Raw genomic sequence first — 17,101 nt, forward strand, 5'->3', positions numbered from 1 at the left:
CACTCTGCCATTGGTACGTGTAATTACGGCTTATCAAAATTCCTGTCCCATTGCTATCACACATTACCACCAATGACTATTCTGTGAATGATTCTTTTAGTTTTACTAAAGAGCTGACAAATAAATTCTTCGGTGGCTGTGTTATGGCCAGTTTCGATATCAAGTCTCTATTTACGAATATTCCTGTTGCTGAAATTATCAATATTTGTCTGGATCGTTTATTCTCCAGTACTCATAACAGTAATGGATTTGATTCTTCTCAGTTTAAGAAACTTCTGGAACTGGTAACTAAGGATAGCATATTTTTATATGACAATAAAGCATATAAACAATGTGATGGTGTTGCCATGGGATCACCTTTAGGACCGACACTAGCCAATGCTTTCCTGTGCTACCACGAAGAGCGTTGGCTGGCCGAGTGTCCTACTGATTTTAAACCGTTGTTTTATCGTCGTTATGTTGATGACACCTTTTTGGTTTTTAGATCTACTGATCATGTCCCGTTGTTTCTTAGTTATTTGAATTCTCAACATGGCAACATCAAGTTCACCTGTGACCTAGAAAGTATTAACAGTTTAGCATTTTTAGATATAAATATTCTCCGTTAGGACAACATTTTTGAAACTACCTTATACAGGAAGCCAACCTTCACTGGATTATGCATGAAATTTTCCTCATTCCTCCCATTGAGCTATAAACGTAATCTAGTCAGCAGTCTCACCCATAGAGCTTACGAGTTATGCTCGGATTATTTTCTCCTTGATAAGGAACTTAATTTTCTTAAAGATTTGTTGTTTAACAATGGTTTCCCCAAAAAATTCACCAGAACGTACATTGGTAATAAATTCTTCACGGCTTCCAAGGTCCAAGCCATTACTGTTCCGAAAAATATTATATACTTTCCCATAACATAGACGGGACCCCTTAGCTTCACACTGAGGAACAAACTTAAAAAACTTCTAGCTGAACACTTCCCACAAGTGTCACTCAGAGTTGTGTTTAAAACCCCCAAAACTATCCAGAGTCTTCTCAAGGTAAAAGGCACCATTCCCTCACACTTACAAGCATCCGTTGTTTACCTCTTCACGTGTGCCAGCTGTAGGGCGGCTTATATGGGTAAAACAAAAAGACACCTCACGACACGAAGCCATGAACACTTAGGTCGTTCAGTCCGAACAGGCCAGTTAATCACTACTCCACCACACTCAGCAATACTGGACCACTCACAACAACACGACCATCCCTTCTCTCATTCCCACTTCACAGTACTTGATGGTACCAGCAATGGCACGGACCTTCTCATTATGGAAGCTTTGTACTAATCTCGTTTTAACCCTTCAGTCAGTGACATGGCTTCCTGTGAATTGTTTTGTTTTCCACACTAGGTAAGTTTTTTGCAGTATTGCACTTACTATTTTACAGATACGTTTTGCTTTCTTACTCCTACCCCGTTCATTTTAGATTTTATTACTTATTGGTTTACGAACACGGTATTTTAATGGACTTCGTTTTTGTACTTTCATGTTTTAGTCTTGTTTTGATCGTTATATCATATAAAAATCTTGACTATGTATATTTCTCGATTGTAGATTTTGCTCTGAAGATGGAATAAGTATTTTCCGAAACGTCAGCAAATAAAGACCCTAACTTCGCCACGATGTTTGTGTTCTGCCTGGTGATCCTTCCTAACACCAAACCTTTCTTGGTTTCCTGGCCATGGCATCAACAATGCATGGATACTTTTTTTTGGATCGCGACTGTATATGGACAGGCAGCAGGGTCACTAATTGAGGTGTTGATATACAGTGGACAGGCTGATTGTGCTCTAGATGTATTGTGGACAGGCTGCAGAACCATTACCTAAGGAACTGATGGAAAGTGTGTAGGACGCAGGGCCAGTTGTTGAGGTGTTGATGTACAGTGGACTGGCTGCAGGGCCATTAGTTAGGGTGTTGATGTACCGTGGACAGGCTGCAGAACTACTAGTGGATGGGTAAACTGAGATGTATCAATGTTATCGTGGAATAGGAGGTGAATTAGCGTGTGACAGGTGAGGGTCGGGTGTGAGAATTTAGATTAAGGTGTGGCATGGGGTAGAGTGAGAATTGAGTTTATGGCGTGAGGTTCATTGAGAGATGAAGTTCGAGTGTCATATAAGATGAGGTGGACTAGCGTGGGGTACAACCGGGGTGAGGTTGAGATTTTGTTAGCCAGGTTATGGGGCTGATCTTCGTCAACGTAGGCATTTTCCTGACTACCTTTTCCTTACTAGTTTTTTCTTCACAGAAAATGGAAATATTATACCATCAATGCACTAAACGTCGGTAGAACAGCAAAGACGCAAAGTAACATGCAAGAGAATAACATGGAAATGCCAAATAACTAACTAACCAAGTGGTATTAAGGACCTTGGCGATCCCTCATTAACACAACCTTTCTATTAAATGATTCCCTGGAAGACACAGATGCTGGCACGTGGTGGAGTACGAGATTAACGAGAGGTGGTCCAGTATTTTACGGAGAGGGGTCAGGTTATCAGTCTGTTATTGCTCGTGTTAATGAAGTAGCGACAAACAGTTCACATCTTGGTCGTTTGGGTGGATATTTGGGTGGTACAGGCAAATCATATGATCTCATGACCATACAATATCCATATACCCATATATATATATATATATATATATATATATATATATATATATATATATATATATATATATATATATATATATATATATATATATATATATATATATTACATTTCAGCATGCCCATGAAATCACTGTTTCATTTCTGACTTATCCATTTTGCATGTCACGAAGCAAGTCTACATTTTGTTGATAGCTCGATCGAAGAAATCGATGATATTCATAAATATTACAGGAAGTAGACAAATTTTGACAACTCTCAAAGGAGCACCAACTTACGTTACGAAAACTGTTATCCATGATCTCCTGGTGAACATGAATATGAACATAATTATCTTTTTAATAATAATATAAATGAATATTTTAGTAATTTCCCGTATTTCTCACCGGAAATATATTTTGCCATTCCAAGAAAATAAAACTAGTCAGTACAGAATAGTCTTAGAAAAGCATACCCCCCCCCCCACACACACAGTCAATACATATACAGCAACCATGTTTGTCTGGGTGGTGACGGAAAATTACTTCTGCACGCATGCACTAAAAGCTGGCGGCACGAGACAAAGAAATTCTAATTACTGAGAATAGTGTTAATGCAACAAGCAACAAATCAGTCATGTGTCTGACCGTAAGATTTCTTGCTTACTATTAAATCACGTGCAGTGCTAAATATCAATCACATATATAAAATGTATAAAAACATATCGCTGTACCAGAGATATATCACATTCAGATCCATTCTAATTACTTTTTTTTTTTTTACATCGTTGACACTTCCATCTGTCATGGGAAGCAGAAGTTACAATGGATGTTAAAATGAAATAAATCTCTAAGCAATTCCTTATTTTGATATAATAACCCAGATCAAACGATAACACACACACACACACACACACACACACACACACACACACACACACACACACATACACACACACAAACACAGTCAATACACACTTAGCAACCATGTTTGTTTGGGTGGTGACGGTAAATTTAGCTCTGCACGCATGCACGAAAAGCTGGAGGCACGAGACAAAGACCTACTGATTACTGAGAATAGTGTTACTGCAATAAGCATCAAATCAGTCTTGTGTCTGATCGTAGTTTTTCTAGTTTACTATTAAGTCACAGGCGGCACTGAATATCAATCATATATATAAAATTAGGAAAAATATATCCTGTTCATATCCATTCTATTTTTTTTTTTTTTTTTCACATCATTGACACTTCCCTTTGGCATGGGAACAGAAGTTGTAACGGATGTTAAAAATGGAATGAATTTCTAAATAATCCCTTATGTTAATATACTTATCCAAATCAAACGATCACACACACACACACACACACACACACACACACACACACACACACACTTAGGTATATTAGGTAAATACATAAATATTTGTAACGACTTAGACGAAAAGGTGGTGTAGGATAAAAACATTCATGTGTGTAAAAGTAGACTAGATAAATGTGGATATGGAGACAGGACAACACGAACATTGCTCAATTCCTGTATACTACAAATAGGTAAATACAAATAGGTAAATACACACACACACACACACACACACACACACACACACACACACACACACACACACATTGCATATGTGCACATGATTTGAAAAAAAACTATATCTTTACGTTCATGCATGTTAGTCTTCTCAACTTCTGCACTTTTCCAGTTTTCAGTTAATTACACATGTTAGTATTTCTCTGCATAATCTGCATAAATATGCCCCCTTATGATGTATGGCAGGGGCATATGAATATTCACACCAGAAAGATATTTTAACAACTATGTATGGGTGGACCATCAAAACATACAAAAAAAGTAAACCTTGATTTTCTTATTAGAACCCTGCTAAAATGTACGGCACTACATAGGTGAAAGCAACAGGGTTGAAATATGTTTCAATATGAGGCGATTTATAGGTTGCAGAAGATCCCTGAATTTTTCAGATATTTCAGTCATGCCGAGTAAGTGTTTTTGTTTATATTGTATTGAAAGTTTTGTCCTTTTGCTTTTTCAATAGCTTTACATTTCTTGTTATCAAGGTACTCATGCTCATTTAGTCTCCAGTACTTTAAATAGGTCTAAGTAGATAATTTTTAATTTAAGAATTCACTCATTTATTATATTAAAAAGTAGCTGTAAATAATCTGTCTATCTATATACTGCCAGACGCCTCAATCCCGTAAGGGGTGGCCACAAATAAATCGCCTCCATGTCACCCTGCCCCCCGCCATTTCATTGCCCTGCTCCCAGCTCACACCCCCCCTCTCTCATATACCTCTCTACTCCATCCCTCCATTTCATCCTTGGCCTCCCCCTCCCTCTCCCCCCTCTACCTCACTCACATACATTTTCCTCGTCAGTCTCTCGCTCTCCATCCTCTCCACATGTCCAAACCACCTCATTGTGTTTCTCCTAACGTTTCCTATCACATCCACATCCACACTACAATGCTCCTTCACTTCCTTATTTGTCAGTCTCTCTCTCTCTCCATGTGACTCCACATGCTCCTCTCAAATATCTCATTTCCACTGCTCTCATCTTATGTCCCTCCAACAACGTTCAAGTTTCACTTCCATACGTTAGAGTTGGTATCACAGTACTGTCATGTAGTAGCTTTTTCACTTCCATGCTCACTTCCCCGTTCCTTATCACTGCTTTCAAGGAACCAGGAACCTTTCTTCCCTACTGCACCCTTTCACGCACTTCACCCTCTAAACTTCCATCCTTACTCATCACACTACCCAAGTACTTAAACGCACTCACATTTTCCACTTCCTCCTCATCCAAACTCACTGTACCTTCACTGACTTCCTTCCTCTCGAAGACCATAACTTTACTCTTCCTTACATTCACCTTTAGATTCCATTTCTTTCACACTCTCCCAAAATCGTTCACCAAGCCTTGCAGCTTCCCTTCGTCTTCACTTAACAACACAGTATCATCTGCAAACAACAGCACAGGTAGTTTCCAACCATTGCCCTGTCTCACTAGGGCCGCTCCAACATCCACTGCCCTGCCTTTATCTCTTTTATAACCCCATCAATATATAGATTGAACAACCATGGAGACATGACACATCCTTGTTTCAGTCCAACCTTCAGATACAAAAATTCACTCAGTTCACTATCCACACGCACTGCAGCCTTAGCACCCTCATACATACTCTTCACAGCATTCAACAACTTCCCATTTACTCCATATATTCTTAATACTTTCCGCAGTCCTTGTCTATCCACCCTGTCATATGCTTTCTCCAAATCCATGAAGGCCGCATACAACTTCTTTCCCTTCTCTAGAAACATTTCCACTGAAGATATAAGAATGAGTATCTCATCTATACAACCTCTTCTCTTCCTAAAACCCTCCTGTTCTTCTCCAACTAATTCCTCTGTTATTTCCCTAACCCTGTCAGTAAGTATCCTACCATATACTTTTCCTCTTACACTAAGAAGACAAATGCCCCTATGATTACCACACACTTCTTTTTCCCCTTTTCCTTTGTACAGGGGCATACTTATATCTGACTTCAGTCCTCCGGGACTCTACCTTCCTCCCAGGCAAATCTGCACATCTTCCACATCCATTCTACTACCATCTCTCCCCCATGCGTCAGCATTTCACCACATACTCCATCAATTCCTGCGGCTTTCCTCATTATAACTTTCTACATTGCTTTCAGAACTTCCATCCTACTGATTTCTTCCTCTCTTCTCACATCCCTCCTCCCAGCCATTCCCCAGCCACGTATACTTGCATTACTTTCATTCTCTATGTTCAACAGTTCTTTAAAGTGTTCTCTCCATCTGCTCACTTTTTCTCCCTTCTCCACTAGTAATCTACCATTTTTATCTTTCACTCCCCAGCTAACTTCTTTGGCACCCTGTCTAACTTTCATTACCTCTTTCCAGAACATTTTCTTACATTCCCTCCACTTTACACTCAAGTTCCTTCCAAATTCCTCATCCCCTCTCATCATACTCTCTCTTGCTAATCTTTTCACCTCTCTCTTTCTCTCTATATATAACTCTCTCTTCCATCTCTCAATTTCTTCCACGCCTCTGTTTCTCATCCGCTCATTATATGATTTCTTCTTTTGTGCCACAGTCTCTCTCACCTCTTCGGTCCACCATGCTGTTCCTTGCATCACCTTTAGTCTTCTCTTCACCCCACACAGCACCTAACTTGCTTCACAGATTTCTTCTGTGAATATCTTGCAAACACTTTCCACGTCCCCCTTGTGCTCCAGTCTATATTTACCCAATCGCTTCTCCACTTCCCTCTTATATTCTGCCTTTTTTCCATCCTCTTGTAACTTTTCCACTCTCCTTGTATGTACTACTTCCTCCTGTCCTCCCCTTCTTCAATTTCTCCATTTTCTTTGGACTTTAATTCTGACCACCACCAAGTACTGATCCGAAAGTCCACTCCCCCAACCTCTGTACACTTTTGCATCCATTACACACCTTCTCATCCTTTCATCCACACACACATAATCAATCATTGCCTTCCACTCATTCAGTCCATCACCCACCCTTCTCGTCACTCGCCATGTATACCTGTGGATCATTTTGTGCCTGAAGAGGGTATTAGCTATCACCAACCCCCTCCCGGCACAAATGTCCACTAACACACTGCCATTCTCATCTATCTCAGCAGGCACACCCCACTCACCAACTATTCCATCCACCTTCCCATTCCCTACTTTAACATTTATATCTTCAATCAAAAACACTTTCATTCTTTTCAAACTTTTCTATGCACGCTTCCACATTTGTCCAGAATTCTTCTCTCAATCTGCTTGCATGATCTTGCGTTGGCGCATACACGCACACAATTGCCCACATTTGTAGTCCAACTTTCAATCTTACCCACACAATCCTGAAGCCAACTGATCCATGCTTTCTTTTATTCTCCTTCCATCTGTTACTCAAAACAATACACACTCATTCTTTTGCCCTCTCATTTTCACCTACTCCTGCGCATATACCCCATCCATACTCCCATTTTCTCACTCTCACCGCTCCATTTAGTTTCCGTTAACCCACATACATCCACTTTTGCACCCTCAAGCACCTGGACAATCTCTCTTTCACCTCATCATTTGCACTCCTTACATTCCATGTCGCCATCCGTCCTGTGTCCTTTGTTCAGTCCTTAGTCGTCACCTTTTGGTGAATTCTGGTCCGAGGCTTTTTAGTTAGTTGTTTTCTGGGGAGGGGCACTAACCCTCCTCCAACCCACTTGTGTCGCGTAGGGAACATGTGTTGGTTGGTTATAAGGTTACCACCCAGCTTTGTAAATGCTTTCCTGGTTTACAGGAAATCATTTGGCTTGCCACTCAATGTAGAGATATCCTAAAAAGAGTATCACTACATCAAGTCGGTGGATGATGGGCGCCCCCACCTACCACAAACGTAAATAGTAATATTTATAATGCACAATACGGTACATAATCAACAGATATTGAACGGTACAGTACAAAATAATTTAGAAATATTTCCAATTCCGAAAGTTTGTAAATGGAGCCATGAGAGGAGTATTTGACTATTAATTGGTATTTCAACTATTTTGTATTCTACAGGCATGAAGTGCAGCGGCAGTCAAACAGAAAACAAACCAAAGACGGGATCAAAATCCTAAATCTGGTTAGGTGGTCCTGTAAATGACACAAGTATACAGAACAGAAGCTTCCAAAACTTAGGGAAATCCTGTCAGTGTTTTTCTATTACCATAAAAACCAGAAAAAGACTTTCAAAGAAAGTGGACACAGAAATGTATCAGAAGCGATTGTACTTTGGCAGACGATTCGAATAACAACTGCCCTCAGCTATGCCATAAAGAAGGCCTTCTAGAGGTTCATGCAGAATGATGATGCCTCAATAAGGCCATAAACCGTCGCACCGAGAAATAAGCATCCAAAGAGGAACAAATCAGTTCGAAGCCTGATAAAATATTTGACATCGTTCACCAAGATGCTGAGAAACTAACAAAACCGACACAGGACCGAGAGTTTCCGGCTTACAACAGACAAGGTCGCAAAGGGTACATGGCTGGTGAAGACAAAGCATGGACAGAGAAACAAGAACAGAAGGCCAAGAGGAAAGAATCATTACAAAGATTTGAGAAGAAAGCAAAACAGGAGCAAGAAACACTGGTCGCAAGTTTCAGCAGTGCAGCGATTTCTTGTTCGAAGAGTAGATTAAGTGAAGATTCAGCTGAACAGAGTACAGAGTCAGATTTGGGTCAATCAAGAAAGAGGAAAGGATCTGGGTATAGTGCCAAAACAAAGTCTTTGCTCTCAGAAGATGAAACAACAGCATCAGGTGGATCAAAAGCTACTGATCACCAGGCTATAAATTTGCTATCAGCTACAGCTCATTCACCTGGTCACAATGTCAATGGCATGACATTAAACCGTAGCTCGATTCAATGTGGAAGATCAGCAAATCGAAAAAAACAAATTAAAAACAAATAATGTCAAGACGTCTCTGATTCCGAAAGGACCGCTGACTCTACACTGGGATGAAAAATTCCTTCCAGCTCTTACAGGACGAGAGAAGGTCGACAGATTGCATGTGACTGTCACAGGAACTGATGTTGATCGTCTGTTGAGTGTACCAAAACATTCCTCTGGGACAGGTCAAGCCCAGGTTGATGCTGTGATAGTCTGTGTAGATGACTGGAATATTTCCCCAAAAGTAAAGGGCCTGTGTTTTGACACATCAAGTAATACAGGGTCCCCTCAATGATGCATGAGTCCTGGCTGAAATGGCCCATTGGCAGAGTCTCCATCATTATTCATGCCGTCACCATGTTATGGATATTGTTTTGGAAAGGGCTTTCACTGCACTGAAAATACCATCAGCTTCATGTGGGCTAGGCATTGCCATCTTCAAACGCTTTAAGGAGAAATGGTCTTCAATTGAACTTGGTTCCTCTAATACAGCTGCTGGAATGCCAGAGGTTGCCTCGTTCAATGACGGCACATAGCAGTTTGAAATGCAGACACTGGAAACCTACCAACAAGGAGACGACTACAGAGAGTTCCTGGAACTTGCCATAATATTCCTTGGTGGAACTCCAGCCAGAGAAATTAACATCCAGGCTCCTGGTGCTTTACACTGGGCTTGTTGGCTGGCACGAGTTCTTTACTGCTACAGGATGTGGATGTTCAAGGCGCAGTTCTAAATGAAGCCATCTGAAGAACGTGGAATGTTCCAGTTCCTCTTATTAATATCAGAGCTTTACATCCGAGCAAGGTTTGAAGCCCCTATGGCTGCTGAAGCCCCTGCGATTGATATGAACTTCCTGATGCAGCTGGCAGAATACAGTAATTAAGTCATCAAGCAGGCAGCATTGACTGCATTCAGCCCACACCTCAAGTACTTACTGTAAGTGAAGCTACGGTGGGCCTTGCCTTCCTTGATCACAAAGTTGATCTACAGCAGAAGAGGCAGATGGCGAAAAACATGCAAGAAAAAAAACCGATATGAGGATCCACCCAACCGACTTGATGCCAGTGGTAGATATGATGAGAAGCATCTCAGCAATTTTATGACAACGAATAAGAAAGCATTCTTCACTATTCTTGGTCTGCCACGGTGATTCTTAGAGATGCCACCCTAAACGTGGAGTGAAAACAAGGAGTTCAAGCATGCAGAGAGAGAGTAGTTCGGTCCCTGAAAGTTGTGAATGATACAACAGAAACAGCAGTACAATTAATCCAGGACTCCAGTGCTATTCTGAGAAGAAAATCAAGACCAAAAGCAATTTCTACTCCAGGTCATACAAGAGCATCGAAAACTGTATCCTAATTCGAAACAAAAGCACCATTGTTGCTGGATTTATAGCTGCAATACAGAATGACGAAAGGTTGAAAACTTTGAAACATGTCAGTTAAGTCACATATAATTTTAAAACTGGAATTTGTTTACTTCTGTGGCAATTTGACATTAAATAATTAATAAATATCCAGTGGTTACTTTTGCTGCAGTATGCAACAAGCTAATGAGATGAAAATGTCACTTAGTATGTGTTTTGTGGATTTTGAAAAGGCGTTTGATAGTGTTTCACGTGGAGCTATGTTGAAAATTATGAGATTCTATGGCATACCAGAAAAGTTTGTAATATTATTAGAAGCCTGCATGAAGGTACTTTCTGTAAGGTAATGGTGGGTGGTTCTTTGAGTGATCCATTTCAAGTTAGGTCAGGAGTGATTCAAGGAGTTCTTTCGCCATTGCTGTTTGTTTTGGTTATGGATTATGTTATGAAAAAGGTTGTAAGGAGAACAGGTGCAGGAATTAACTGGAAAGAAAATAAGAAGCTGATGGATTTGGACTATGCTGATGATATTGTACTGATTTGCGGAAGTATTTACGAGATGCAGAGGGTGCTTTATTGTCTGGTGGAGGTTGGAGAAAAAGTGGGATTGATAATAAATTGTGGAAAGACTGAAATCATTAATATGAACGTGGAGAACCAAATCGATTGTGTAATTGGGAATAATGTGGTGAAGAATGTAGAAAACTTTAAATATCTGGGAATGATTGTATCATCTAATGAATCATTAAACAATGAAATTGAGGACAGGATTAGACAGGCTTGGCGAGCAGTTGGAATGTTGAAATCTGTTTGGAATAATAATATGCTTTCGGTACATACTAAAGTGAAAATTTACAAGTCCATGGTTAGAACAGTTTTAATTTATGGGCATGAGTCATGGTACAGTACAATTATAACAGATCAGAAAGTATTAGGATTTGAGAATAAAATACTGAGAAGGATTCTTGGGGTAAAGTGGCAAGACAGAGTTACAAATGCAAGAGTAAGGGATATTACGAGAGTGGAACCAGTTAATGAATATGTGAGACTGTCTCGCTGGAAGTGGCTGGGGCACATATACAGAAAAGAAGGTAGTTTAATACAGGATGTGCCAGAGTGGACTGCTAGAGGAAGAAGAGGTAGAGGTAGGCTGAGGAAAACCTGGTTGAGTACAATGAAAAAAGAAGCAGGAGAGGAGTGTTAGTGGGACCTGAAGGAGATGGCAAGAGACAAATATTGGCGGAGAGTTCATTGAGGCCCTATGCATCCCGTGGGGTGTCACAGGAAATGATTGATTGATTGATTGATTGATGCCTTTAATATAGTGACACTGGGTGAATTTTTCATGCTTAGTGCAACCCCTAAATATTGTTTGTTTTAGTTGAAAGGTTTATGTAATAACTATAAACAGATAGATTAAAATGCTGGGTTCTTATGTGGATAAAATAGAAAATATAATGAGCCACCTATGTACGACAGCTAACAAGACTCCCTCATTCTAATACGGTGCAACTTGCATATCAAATTATCCAACCTCTGATATAGGGCGAAGAGCTAAGATTGAACACATAATCAATACTTCACTTGCTGGAGGCCACCGATCTATCAGTTTAACTCTGTTTGTAGCCGTTATGGAGCAGCAGTTGACTACATATTATGTGTTCTGCTGTTATAGTATAACTTGACCACCGTGTTGGAGATCGACGACACTGTCTGTAGTACACGTCAGCTACTCGCCGTCACTGCCCGACACTTCCCACCAAAGGTCCTCTGCCACTAGAAAGTGGAAGCTGGTCTGTTATTAAGTGGTAGTGTAAGGTGACAGAAATGAGCAGATTAAATCTCTCTTTATTGGGTACAGAATAATATAACTGCGACCCGAGAGATATGTAAGAGCGATACCACCTCCCTTGATAACTATAAAACGTCTTCTGACGCTGTACGCTCACCGAGCCGACTAGGGTGCGGTGCTGAGGTCAGCTAAAAGTGAGGTGCCAAGCATTTACATATACTCTGGGCTTATGCAAAAATAGAGATAAATGACAACTCTACTAGCACATTATACACCTCTATAAAATGGCATTAAGTACATTCACATATACCAACATAATAAATGGTTCCCCGGGACTTTACACTTACGCACTATTCAGATATCTTTTCACTTCTCCTAACCTTCATTTTATAATTGAAACAGGGTGGCACTTGTGGTCTGCCATCCACCTTCTTCTATACCACAGCTAACAGCGAAATGATATTTGGTTGTTCATCATTCACACTTCATTATACACTGTTAATTATGACTAAACAGCTTTAAAAATTATTATGTAAAATGTGTGATACTACAACTTCATATGGAAAAAGATGTTGACACCAGAACATGTTTGGTGACGTGATTAAAAAAAAAATCTGACTTGATAGGTAAGAACGGCTGCATCTAGTATACATAAAATTTGGACAGGAAAGGTTTGTTGTAACCTTCATCATATTGGCTGGAGACAGCTTTCTTAATTAGAAGAAAACCACTGCAACCTATCACATAGGCGTATTCACATAAACACACACACACATACATACACACACATACATACATACACACACACAAAGAAACAAACAAACACACACACACACACAAAGAAACAAACACACACACAAAACTTAGAGAAGAGAAATAAAACACTGAAAACTCAAACAGAATAACACATGCTGGAGATACAGATAAATACACATACTGAAGAAAATAAATAAATAAATCTCAAATTCATACGTCAAAATATATGCACTGATAGCACACACACAAGTGTACCTTCGTAAAGAAAGCCAGATGGATCAAAGAGAGGCCAACTTGCATGGGAAAAGTGACACACACACACACACACACACACACACACACACACACACACACACACAGGCAGTCACAAACATAGCGAAGGAAGTCAGGCATTTTCTTACATGGTCGACTGAATAAAGGTTGGTCTTTTTAGTTTTATAAAATTCTTTTTTATTATTATTAATATCTCCCTTCCTCCCCACCCACCCACTCCAAGCCGGTCATATTCAGCGTGATTTTTTTTTTTTTCTACTTTTAAAGGACTTCTCGGAGTCGAGTGGTGAAGTTAGCTTTCATGAATCATTTTAGAAGCAGGTTCGTCCTCTAAGGAGAGTAAAATAAATCATGTAGTAGTAGCAGGAATGCGCTTTTAAAAAATAAATCAGCTTACTGAAGAAGTGAAGTCCTGTTCAAACACTGACGTCTCATCAATGTTTGTATTTTTGTTACTGAGAAATATATTCAGCTTAAAAGAGCTGCATAATAGTAATTGGTTTATGAATGTCATACTAAATCCCTTCAGTTAAGAAAAATATATGTTGCTGAATAAAATTGTCTTAAGAACACAAGAACAGAGATATGTTCAAAGGGAGGCATACAACAATATCGCTATACGTTACTGCAATGAAACCGTTAAAACAAGGAAAGGTGAAAGCAGGTGTAAGTTCCATATATCTGACTGTCATTTAGGAAATGTTAGTGATATATTCAGCAGGTGTAGTTCGTCTGCACTCGTATTTTTGGACACACGAACCAGGACTTATGAAGGAGATATACCTTTGCCAAAGTAAGATGTCTGATACGTCTTATTACCAGATCTTATACCATTCTACTGTACAGTAATTACGTCGAAACTTGCTGTTCCACCATCATGGAAAGCTTGAGTTTTTTTTTTTAAGAAATTATTTTTGTATTTTTCCTGTATTTACAGGAAAAGTAAGTTTTGACGCTAGACTAAATTTGAGAAAGCATGAGATTCATGTTTGTCGCCAACAGCAAAGTTGATAATGTAAGTTTTGATTTCACTGGACCAAAGGTAAATACATTTCTTTTTTTCCCTTGACCCTTGAAGGTATAGAATCCATATTTTAGGGTTATTTATTTATTCGGGTTCACCTTCACCATCAAATCCAAGATAGCATTCCGTCGCCATTCTGAAAACGGCAAAATACGGGCACCGTACCTCTGGGTGCGGCCACACTGGCCCGAAAAATGTGATAGACAAGATGAAACGAAGAACCAGGTTAAGGCCGCTGCAACATCCGAATCAACCTTATACGGACCCCTGAACCATGTTTCGTCACGTCGATAACATGTTTGAAGCAAGTGCGGTCGTACCTTAAGAATGAACTGTATAGTCATGATCATAAATTCGACAAAACTCTTGACTGTGTCAATGGACAATGTTACATATACTGCATATATGTGATAGCAACAGGACGCACCACAATGGGTATGAGAAGGAACACTCTTGGCTGGGGAGGAATGAGAAATTTGATACGCAGGGCACTTTGCTGGCAGAGGAAGATCGGCGACTTTTGCTCATGGCGGTACCAGTTTATCTATCAATCTACGTATCTATCTATCTGCCTGTTTATCAGTCCACATGTCTGTATGTCTATCTGCCTTTCTTCTAACAGTCAGTCTATCTATCCTTATCAATCAGTCTATCTACCTGTCTATTTATGTCTCTCTGTGTGTATCTGGCTGCCAGTTCTAGCTGTCTATCACTCTACTCGTTTGTTTACCTACCCATCTGTGTCTGCCTGTCTACCTATCTATTTCTATCTATCTGTCTGTTTGCCTGTATCACTGTTTGTCTACTGTCTTCCAACCTGCCCAATTGTTTATTTACCTGCCTCTTATCTACCTGTTTTCTACTCCTCGCTTCATCTGTCATAAACTATGCTAGGTAAGTTTATGACACTAATACAAGCATCTTTAACCTGCAGAAAGGGAGAGCTGGTGGAGAGCGTTTATGTGTACCCGATACAGTAAGTCTCCGCCATACCTGGCGAAATACACGCTTCCTCTAACGTAAGTATGCGCACGCACACACACACACACACACACACACACACACACACACACACACACTCCTTACTTCTCAGCATATACAGTCCCTCTAACATTAATAAAACACACACACACACACACACACACACACACACACACACACACACACACACACACACACACACTCCTTACTTCTCAGCATATACAGTCCCTCTAACATTAATAAAACACACACACACACACACACACACACACACACACACACACACACACACACACACACACACACTCCTTACTTCTCAGCATATACAGTCCCTCTAACATTAATAAAACACACACACACACACACACACACACACACACACACACACACACACACACACACTCCTTACTTCTCAGCATATACAGTCCCTCTAACATTAATAAAACACACACACACACACACACACACACACACACACACTCCTTACTTCTCAGCATATACAGTGCCTCTAACATTAGTACACACACACACACACACACACACACACACACACACACACACACACACACACACACACACACACACACACACACACACACACACACACACACACACACACACACACACACACACACACACACACACACACACACACACACACACTTAAAATATCTTCTTGCAGTCATGAAATTATTATATTGGTTTAAGTACTGAACTTATCCCCAAAAATTCGTCATGCACACCACAAGTGTAATTAATAGCCTTAAATAATCCCTTGACGCGTTGTTCTAATCTAAATGTGATCCCAAACCCCTTTTTTGCCTATTTGGTGGTGTATTCAGACTAGAGGGTTGATTTCACTAGTAACCAAGGAGGTTTATTAGTGCCTTATTTCTAAGAATCATTGAAATTCGTGCTATCAGCATGACATTCAGTTCCGCAAGGTAAAAAAAAAAAAAAAAAAAAGACTATAGGAACATTATACCGCTAAATAATACTAAAGCCGGATTGTTTTTCATTCTAGGGACTAGACGATTCCCACAACTTGTGTAGTAAGACGTGGATAGATGAAATATGATGAAACAGTTATGACACAGGAACGGGTGGGATTGGGTTCAAAGAACCATAATAAAACAATGAGTTATTAAAAGAAGTTTGCCGAAATGAGTGCTCCACACTCCCATTCACTCATCATTCTAACCTTCAGAATCCTGGCTTAACCTGATAGCTCAAAATCATGTCGTGCTCAGCTTCACACTCACCTATCTGACTGAGTCAATCCGACGAATGTAAAGCTAAAAATGGTTGCCAAGCCATGGTCATTTACTTCACACAAAGTTAACCCAGCCAGCTCGTTCTCTTGTCAATTTTCTAGCCTCATTAAATCCAATATGTCTTTTTCACCCTCTTGTAGCCTATCATTCTATCTACCTTCTTCTTTGTTTACCACACCTCCTCTCACCTTCAATTCGCTTACATGTAAACCTTTAACCGCAACATTCACTCACATTCTCTTCACATGCCCATACTATTGAAGCACACGCTCGACTGTGGTGTCGACAGTCTTCCTTATTCCACTTTATGTATCATAATCTGTTCTCCTCACTCCACACATACACAATCCTCAACAGTCCCAGCTTCACTGCTCTTACTCCTGACTCTTCATTTTCATGTCACACCGTTCTTTCACACTCGTGTGAATGCAAGCTTCTCACATCCGCCACAATCGGTAGAGAGGTGGCCTGCGGTCCTGCCGGACCCAGGTTCAAATCCTCGCCGGGGCA

General features: G+C 40.1%; 1 protein-coding gene across 1 annotated transcript in view; it reads left to right on the forward strand.

Annotated features, from left to right (window-relative positions):
* Window positions 1-9,858: 9,858 nt before the first annotated feature.
* LOC145406402 (lactosylceramide 4-alpha-galactosyltransferase-like) overlaps window positions 9,859-17,101 on the forward strand; it is a 73,573-nt gene continuing 66,330 nt past the window's right edge. Inside the window, exons 1-2 of the mRNA XM_080277563.1 lie at window positions 9,859-10,000; window positions 10,398-10,542. Of these exons, the coding sequence (XP_080133689.1) occupies window positions 9,859-10,000; window positions 10,398-10,542 (287 nt within the window). The remainder of the gene's footprint in view (window positions 10,001-10,397; window positions 10,543-17,101) is intronic.

The sequence above is a fragment of the Coenobita brevimanus genome, chromosome 8 (assembly GCF_032717465.1).
Source record: "Coenobita brevimanus isolate Jiangsu-jjx chromosome 8, ASM3271746v2, whole genome shotgun sequence".
Classification (NCBI taxonomy): Eukaryota; Metazoa; Arthropoda; class Malacostraca; order Decapoda; family Coenobitidae; genus Coenobita; species Coenobita brevimanus.